Below are 10,000 nucleotides of genomic sequence, written 5' to 3' on the forward strand. Positions count from 1 at the left end.
ACAGTAAAAAGATTTGACAGCAGACTGCCTCCATTACTGCACCATCGCCTGGGACCTCCTTGTTTCATTGCAGACATTTGTACCTAGAGCAGAAGCTTGAGGTGTTTTACGCAGAACTCATGTACAAATGTCTCCTATCAGACTCAATATTGATGTGTTACCATCAGGATTATCTTTCTCAAAACCTATGCCCCTTTTTAAAAACAGTATTCCCTGCTCTCTCTTCCCAGACGAACCAGTCAGTCTTCATCAAGCTCCTCCAGTCTTCTTTCAGGATCTACAACTGCAACTGGATCAACTCCGCTCAGAAGGCTAATATTGAGAGCTGTATCAAAACACTGGCTGATGTTGGTGAGTGTTGCTACTCTGCTGACCAGCGTTGGAATAAAGTGTAAATTACTAATAAATGTAATAGTGAAATGTATTTATGGTGTTTTAAAAAACAAATTATGACAATCACATGACATCAAAACGTTTGTGTTCTTCCCCAGCTAAGGCACGGGCCATGGCCATCCCAGTGGATCTGGACAGTCAGGTCAACACTTTGTCTCTCAAAGTCCATAGCAACATGGTGCAGCGAGCAGCCAAAGACTGGAGGATCTCTGCCCGCACACGACCCCGCAAGGAGACCCTGGGTGGTCCGGACTACAAGAACATCATTGAGAAGCTTCAGGTGCATATTTCTTTTTTTAAAGATTATTTTTTTGGGCTTTTCCGCCTTTTAATTTTTGACAGGACAGCTAGGTAAGACAGGGGAGAGAGAGGGGGAAGACATGCAGGTAATAGTCGCAGGTTGGAGTCGAACCCTGGACCTCTGCATCGAGGCATAAACCTCTCAGTATATGTGCGCCTGCTCTACCCACTGACAATCTTGGTTTAGTGTTATTAGTATTCTAAGATTTTCTGATTAGCAGGTCAAGCTGATGGCAATGTCATTGTTTTGCAAGTATTGGTAAAATTTTTGACTTTATGTTGGCACTAGATCAAAAGTTAAGGGGTCACCAAAGTTATTACAGTTCATCCTGAGGGGGACATGAATGTTTGGACCAGATTTAATGGCAAGCAATCCAATAATAGTTGACAAATTTCTCTTGAAAATCCAAATTGTCAACCTCATGTTGACACTAGAGAAAAGTTCAGTGGATAACCAAAGTTACTAGGCTACCTCCTCTGGGGATTAAGGCGTTCTGTACACCATTTCATGGCAATCCAGCCCACATTTGTTGAGATATTTCAGTCTGGACCAAAGTGGGTGACTGCCTAACCGAAATCGCCAAATTGCACTTAACCAGGAGTGTCCAAATTGTGAAGTTTATTAGGGCTTTCTCTTTGTTTTATTTTTGGGCATTTCTGCCTTTATTGGACAGGAAGGAAGAGAGATATGAAAGGGGAGAGAGAGGGGGGAAGACATGCAGGAAAAGCGTCCCAAGGTCGGACTCGAACCCTGGACCTTCTGAGGAATAAACCTCTGCACGTGTGCGCCCACTCCACCAACTGAGCTAAACGGCCACTTATGAGGGCTTTCTGAATGGTATTTAGCAGTATCAATCGCTCCACGACAGCATTTGACTCAGCTTTTATGTGTTTCTGTCTGTGATGAACAGGGGGTTGTGTCTCTTCTGGAGGAACAGTTCAGTCCAAAGGTTCAGGCAGAGTTTTCTGTGCTGGTGGATGTTCTTCACAGCCCAGAGCTGCTGTTTCCAGAGGCTGCACGGTTGCGCTGTGAGAGCGGAGCTTTCATGTCCAAGTAAGTCGCTGCCAATAACCTGTGTAAGGAACAAAGAACACAGTCCTCGGTTTTGAAGGCCTGGAGGCCACATGTTAAAGTGTTAGTCTAGCTACAGAGAAGAGCAGCAGCATGGATGACATGATGATGTGTAATTAAAGGTTATATATATATATATATATATATATATATATATATATATATATATATATATATATATATATATATATATATATATATATAAATTGCCATAGTGGTTTAGGGTTAGATTAGGATGTTTGAGAGAAGTTTCTGTTGTGATTTTTTTTTTTTTTTTTCCTAAGTTAAATATTGGCATTTAAATTGGGGGGCCAGGGTAAAAAAACTAGCATCAACGGTTTACTACTAACTATTATTATGTTTATTCAGTAGTTGGGGAGGCTTTGAAAAAGAGTTAAAAGTCAAGAAACACAATTACAAAAAAGCATTTTTGAAATTATATATGAACATTACAAAGACCAACATTAAACCGTTAACTAATCAATAGTAAATATGTAAAGAAAAAAAAGTTAATGTAATATATCTGTGGTCAGAGGACTACTTTATTAGAACTAACATATTAGGTATTTCATTAAAAAAATTTGTTTGATACATCATCAAACCTCCAGGGGTGCTGGTACTCTGCTGCTGCCTGACCTCCCTGGAGAGCAGAAAAGCTATACTTTATTGATCACCACAGGTGATCAATAAAGTATAGCTTTGTTTTTACTTGTGAGCCAGTGACACAGCTGTGAATGATACAGCACTTCTCTTGTCCCTCTGTCAGACTGATCAAACACACCAAGAAGCTTATGGACAACGAGGAGAAGCTGTGTATCAAGATCCTGCAAACACTCCGAGAGATGCTGGACAAGAAGGAATGCTTTCAGGAGGCTGTAAGTAATTCAACCTGCATGGGAAGTATGTACAGAAACATGGTTTTAATTATGCTATAAGTCACTTTTATAAGGAAAACTTCTGTTTTACAAGAAAATGGTATTACTCTCTCACGGTTACATAAAAATTTTTTACGAATTAGGTAAAATTATCTCAAAATTTGCTGTGGATTTAGCTATGTCTTCCAGTGCCATCAATGCTGTACTCCCATCAGCAGTGTGGTGTAGTGCTTGTTTTCTCCCAGGTCTGTCGGCCCAGAGCCCAGACTCCCCTTCATCATTATGCTGTGGGCCTCTCTGTTGTTACATAAGACAGGGAGGCACTTGAGGACACACTCACACTGAGAGGGAGAATAGGAGGTAGTAAGTAAGGGAAGGAGGAGGAAGAGGAGGGCAGCAAGCACCGAACAAATAAATCCATACTGCAGCGATTGGGGGGTTGCAGGAGCTCAACTCCTGCTGCACCCCCTCTGGAACGTGAATGACAAGAGTTGGTAGAGGAGACTTAAAGTGGTGGCTGCGTGTGTATGTTTGTGTGCACCAAGGGTGACGACCAAAGCACAAAAAAAGTCAGGTCTGGAATCACCTTTTGGAAGGTTTAGGGGAGTTTGTTCCAGCTGTGTGGCGGGAGTAGGTGACGCTGTGCAATTCACACAACACGAAATGTGCTGCTCAAGTCGAGACCTCAATCAGTGTGCTTAAAAAAAATCTTAGTAAGGAGACTTAAAAAAAAAGAAAATCATTATTGTTTGAATTTCCTAGAGCACCTTAAGAAAGCTGGGAGAAAGCATGTGTTGCTGTCCTCTGACCATGTGGGACTTCATGCAGACATGATTATTTTTGGCTGACAATGGTGTCCTACTAAATGCTGTTATTGTTGCACCACAACATCACTTGTTTGAATCGAAATTATGCATGTATCATTACCCTCTCTTTCAGTGTAATTGCATTAGTAATACTGTCAAGACTACCTTTCTCAATATAGTACATGCCAGTCACTTACAGCTGCAAGAGCAGTCAGTTTTGTTTTCCCTATTTCTGTTTGCATCTTGTGTCAGTCTTGCTGTTTTTCGAAAGGCAAAGGGTTCAACAGTTGTGTGGAATATGATCAGATGAATTCAAAGTGGAAAAACAGTCACTTTTTTAGAAGCAGCTCGGCGCATTCGAGCAGCCAGACAGTGCAGTAACGATATGTGAAATGTCAGTTTGTGTAGGTGTGTGTAAGTGTGCTCAAGCATGTATTTGTGGCCTCTCTTTGTCATATCCCTGTAGCCCTGAGCGTGGAGCTGCAGCCTCACTGCACAGGAGAGAGAGAGAGAGGGATAGAAAGAGAGAGAGAAAAAAAAAACGATTGATGGAAATAATGAGAGAGAGAGAGAGAGGCAGACAGACAAAAACAGAAGGGGAGAGAGAGACAGAGTGACAGCATAGGCAGCAGAGGTTGGTGGCTCCCCTGGGGTGCAATGAGTGGGTGGAGGAGAGTGAGAGAAAGAGATGGAGTGAGAGTGATTGAGGGAGGGAGGGGGGGGGAGGGAGGCAGCCATGTGAGGAGCCATGTGAGTAGAATGGAAAAAAGTGGGCAGTGGCTACAGGGTGAGGGATTGGAGAGAAGCGGAGTCTGCTCAGTCCATGAGGAGACAGGGCAGGGGGTGCGCTTACGTAACAGCCTGCAGTGCCTGAGCCAGCGTCACGTGGACCATCACGTTCTCCCTCCCTCCCTCCCTCCCTCCTTCCTCTCACTCCTCTGTCCGCTCTCTGCCTCTCTCTTCCTCCTTTGCCCCGTCCATGCTTTGTCTCAGTCTATCGCATTCTGTCTACCCGCCCAAGTTATTTTTCTATCTCTCTCTGCTCTAGTCCCACCCAGGCTCTGCTCTCTGCTCGCCTGGGTCATGCCAGGAGCACTGGTCAGGCAGCGGGGGGGGAAGCTCTGCAGCAGTCACAGTATAGAGATGTGTTGCTGCACTGCACTTTATTGGCTGTTAGATAATGGCAACTTCATAAATGTGTGTGCTCTCAATTGCCCTCAACAACGTCCTCAGTTTAATAGTGGGAACTTTAAAAAATGCCCTCCAGTATACTTCAAACTTAAGAAATGCCACCAGAGCATTTCCCTACAATGAATATGCTCTGGACAACATTGACTTAATATGCATGCTCTCAAAATAAACTGCAGTGCTCATGTTTATCATAATAAGGGTCACCTAGTTTATAGAGAGTACTTACAGTAGTACTTATTGTTGACAAAAGGGGAAAATATAGAATACCACTAGACTTATCCTTTAATACGTAGCACAAGTTTTGAAGTTTTATTGATACATTTTCTGTGAACACAGGCATGCATATAAGAGATGAAACGGTAAGAACATTTCATTTCCTGATTCTAGTGATCAAAGTTATCACGCTTATCATTATTATCTCGGCATTGTTAAAATGTGCTGAAAATGTCAAAAAGTAGTCATGCATCGCTGTTGGGAGGGTTTTCTCTGTGATTTAGCTTGTTAAATAAGCAATTTGTTTCATGAAAAGTTTCCCCAGTGCAGATTTAAATGGACACAACCGTAAGGAAGCAAATCAAATGTGCATATAAAAGCAACACAACCATTATAAACAAAGCAATGGGAAATTGTGCGTGTAAGAATTGTGCTGGACAAAATGTACCATGAGTTTTTCATAGTGTGGTTATCAAACACGGTTTTAATGATAATTAAAATTTAAAATGGTAATACTAACCGTCTAGAATTTTTTCCGTGGTTTATAATTAAACCAGGAACCGTTTCGTCACCTAATGCATATGCATGTAATGTGCTGTTAGGTGTATGTGCATGTAAGCGTGTCTTCTTATTCACAGACAATTGAAAAAGCTAGTTATGTAATATAAACCAGTCTCACACCATGTTTCTCTTTCCCACTCATCCCTTTCATTCTCACGCTGTCTGTCTGTCTGTCTATCTGTCTATCTGTCTGTCTGTCTGTCTTTTCTTCTTCCTCCTCCCATCCCTCTTTTTCTTGCTAGCCAAGTTTCACACCACCTGCCCAAGGCAAAGCAGATTTACAGATTACCACCGTCTTGATACTAAGCACATCACTCGGATGCATGTAGACGGAAAGCCTTACACACACACACACACACACACACACACACACACACACACACACACACACACACACACACACACACACACACACACCCAGGCATGCAGTGCGCTGGCTGTCCCTGCGTGAGCTCATCCTGTAGGGTTTTCCCTGGTTGTCTGTCTACTAATGGGAGTAGTGGATCATGGCTTAGGTTCATCCACATGAAGCGGGTCATGGATATCGTGTACGTTTTGACCTTTGGCTGGATTCAGGCTGACACAGCACGCTGAGTCAAGTCAGACCGTTGAATTTAGGAAATATAGAACCTACAGTAAATCTGGAGTCTGAATAAGTAAAATAAATGAATCCATAAATCTCTGTCTAAAATGCCAAAAAATAATAACAAAGTCTATTTTGAAAATTTGAAATCTATTCGTCATGTATGTTTTACTGCATGAGTTTGTGCTGAAAAGGTCTTTCTTTCCTTCCTTCCTTTCTTCCTCTGGCCCTCACTTCCCTCGGCCCATCACTTTTTGTTGAGTATTATGTTTTGGTTTCCATGACGATGAGGGATTAGCACATGTTGTTTGTCTGTCTGATCTGGCGTGACTGGGCACATGAAGTCTATGTACCTTGTGTAGAAATGCCCTCAGACCAGGAGCCTGCCAAACTCTTTTAGCTCCAAGCCACGGAGCAAAGAGACTTCATATAAAAACCACCTGTAAAATTGTAAAAGGCCTTGACTTCAGAGCCTCATGCATCTGACGGCCACTATGAATGAGATTAGTTGTCATTGTGAACAGTGTTTCGACACAGTTCATAGTGTGTTATATCCATCTGATTGCATGTGATTTAGGTCACTTGTGCTCAGGGAGGCACATGACAGGCTGCGACAGGGTGAATGGGTGAATTAAAACTTATTTTTTGACTGTTTTTTGTTTTTTTGGACAAAATAATTGAAACACTTTAGAATAACGTATGCCCTGCAGTAAATAAGAATTGAGTTGCCTTCATTTTATTTTATGAGGTCTCTTAAGTCAATACTCATCGGTGTCTACCTGTGACCATTGTTCCTCTTTGCCAACACAGTTTTCCTGCATTTGGCACATACGGCGTGTCATATCAGCATATGAGACTTTTCCCCTTGCCACAATTTGGCAATATTTACAACTGATTTTTCACATTTTTAATAAAATAGTGATCACACCTCCTGTTAAAGCTGTAAATTTGTATATGACTCAATTATGTAGACTATTTTAATTGTGATCGACTGAATTGTCGTTGCCTTGAAAAGAGTGGACGCTCACAAACACTGACTCCAAAATAACTGTCGACATGATTCAACACCTAAGAGCACGGCGTGAAGCGCATGGCACAGGTGCATTTAGGGCGTGTCCAAATCCACTTTTGCTAGTTTGACGGCAGAAAAAAGGGTCCATGCGCCAGGCGCATGGTTCAAAAGGGTTGTACTTAGTGTCTTCATTAATTCATAGGTGTGTTTTGGGGGTAACATGCAATTACCCAATCAGAGTGTCATCTCACATTCCTTTTAAAAGCCAGGCGCGTTTGTACCTTGGCGCATTGCTATTATGATGGCGGATTTGCACCTTAATATTTTTATTTGTGTGCTTCCCCGTGTGTGTGTGTGAGCCTAGGCACATTTTACTAATTTGCTGTTAAAATAATGGTCTATTGACTTTAGACCAGGTTTTTGTTGGTCAATGGCACGATCACTTCCCGCTGCGTCAAGATAACAATACGCCAAGAATGCACCTGAACACACCTCCCTGTAAGACCAGCACACCCATGGGTGCAAAAATGGGCGCAGGTGCATTTGCTATTTAAACGACGCAGGCGCTGTACGGGAAATTGACAACTGCGTCAATCTTAAACTAGCAAAGACACTTGCGTTGGGCTTTGCGCTGCGCCGGGTGCAAGATAGGGCCCTAAGAGTCTAAAGCCCCACCAGTAGTTCTATGAGACTGTACTTAGTCACAACTGTGCCATGAGCTAAATGCCCAGAATAACAATGTTAACATGCTTATGTTTAGCGGTTAACAATTTAATTACGGTCACTATTTGCTAATTAGCACTAAACACAAGTACAAGTTTTGCAGCTATGTATTTGGTCATAAACCTAGGGTTTACTGGGCAAATAAAAATGTTGACGATGGCGCTAGATGAAAGGTTAGGGATCACCAACATTATTACAATTCATCCTTGAATGTCCGTACCGAATTTGATGGCTATCCATCGTGCAGTTTTTGAGACCTTTCACTCAAAACCACAAATGTAAACCTCATGGGGGGCCTCGTTAGGACACATCCTCTGGGAACCATCAATGTCTGTACAAACCTTTGTGCCGATCCATCAGGTAGATGTTGAGATATTTCACAAGAAAAGTGAAAACTTTGACCTGCTGGTGGCGCTTAATGAAAAGTCAGGGGATACCCCTTTTTTTTTTATATAATTTTTTGGGCATTTTAGGCCTTTTATTTGTGTAGGACAGCTGAAGAAGGGGGAGTTTGCAATTTCATGGCAATCCATTTAATCGTTGTTGAGATATTTGAGTATGAACCAAAGTGCTGGCCCAAGCGACAGATATTTTGTTGCAATCCATAAAGCAATGCCATCATCATGGCTAAAATCCAAACCAGCAAACACAGCTGGGCTTTTTGATTGTAAAGTATTTCTCTTATTTTGTCCTCCTTGTATGCTGCGTACCGGGGAGGCAGATGAAACAAACAACCCTCGCGTGTACTTTACCTGCTAACCTATCTTCAACATCACTTCCTGACAAACACAATCAGCACCTAACAACGTTAGTGAATCACATGTAAAACGGCCATAGTGAACCCGCCAGCTAACAGTCGAATGAATGCTTGTTTACGCTGCTGGTCTTGTATTTCCCTGAACCAGTCTCACCAATTGCTCTCACATGTGGGCTTAATTTGTTTTTCCTGATATGCTTGTTTGTTTGGTGAAAACACTTTATGTGCTGTGGAATTGCAGCTTGAAAACATTATAAATGGCGGCATGTGATGTGTGCCTCAGTGCAAGAGTGTCTCTGAGTTTTATCAGATGCATGTACCATGGTAGACCCTTTTGACCCTGTGCACAAAGCTGCAGAGCTTAAGGTTACGACCGTAACCCCGGTTCTCTGATAGCATGAGTGAGGTATCTCACATATGGGATACTCATATGTGAGATACCGAACGAATGCTTGAAAGAGAACTACCTGTAGTGACCGTGAGTCAGGAAACATTTCATATAATGGGGAGAATTGAATAACTAACTTAATTGAAAAGCATCACCTAACATAGCTCAGCACAGCCCAGTATTAAAGAGCATATATCTTACCCTGTATACCTGGCCGTAGCCAGAATTTTTAGAAATCATGAGTTGAAGCCACCCCCCACCACCGCACATTCAATTATATTTTCTGTAAAATGTATTCAAATAAAGCACTCTTTTTCTAGGAAATCTTAGAAATCATACCCAAATTCCCAGATAGCATGACCTCACTGTCCTCAATGGCAGCTGCAGGCTGTCTTTGTCTTCCCACATCTCGGTCTTGTCAGTACTAAAACAGCAGGATAATGTCACTGTATGTGTCTTGATTTCCTGATTTTTGTCCTATTCATGAAATAACTCCCTTGGAGGGAAAGCCTTGCAAAACCACATTGATATGGATATGTATTATATTACAGACGGCTCCCAGTTTAAGCTTTTCAGTTTCACTCCAGTTCCAAGCTTTGGAGAAGCACACGGACTTCTGAGAGACATCTCAAGTCTTTGTTACTGTAGATAACGTGCAACGCATGCTTTTACTGTACGTGATCAGATTGAGTTTCAGTATGAGTTTTAGTATCCTGTGCTAAACTACAACAGCGATAGATGGTAGAATTTCAGTTTGAAACGTTGAACTGAACAAAGTGTGTTGACTGCAGTTTCTGCTGGGACCTAAATGTTGCTTCCTGATGGTAAAGTTGTTGGATGTTGGATCGGCCCTCACATGGCCTGTGGGGAAGCTCTATTTGTACTGTGCCACAGCATTCTTGATCAGCGTTCCCCACTATTGACAAAAGACACACACCCAGAGTCCTCATGTTTCTGTTGTGGGAGAAGTAACACAGAAAAGAAAAGAAACTGTTTGGGTAACATTCTCCTCCTGTGTGCCCTCAGTCTCTGCTATAATCAACCTTGTCTGACCTGAGCACCTCAAGCCTCCTGGCAGTGCCTGTCTTGGTTCACAGCTGGTGCTGCCCTCCGCTGCCTGCGAGAG

At 42.4% G+C, this 10,000-nt stretch overlaps 1 protein-coding gene across 1 annotated transcript in view; it reads left to right on the forward strand.

The window, feature by feature from the left end:
• Positions 1–10,000, forward strand: part of itpr2 (inositol 1,4,5-trisphosphate receptor, type 2) — a 65,469-nt gene that overhangs the window by 29,316 nt on the left and 26,153 nt on the right. The window contains exons 34-37 of the mRNA XM_028584333.1: positions 231–351; positions 492–673; positions 1,605–1,747; positions 2,532–2,640. Coding sequence (XP_028440134.1) covers positions 231–351; positions 492–673; positions 1,605–1,747; positions 2,532–2,640 — 555 coding nt within the window. The remainder of the gene's footprint in view (positions 1–230; positions 352–491; positions 674–1,604; positions 1,748–2,531; positions 2,641–10,000) is intronic.

This window comes from Perca flavescens, chromosome 8 (assembly GCF_004354835.1).
Source record: "Perca flavescens isolate YP-PL-M2 chromosome 8, PFLA_1.0, whole genome shotgun sequence".
Lineage (NCBI taxonomy): Eukaryota > Metazoa > Chordata > Actinopteri > Perciformes > Percidae > Perca > Perca flavescens.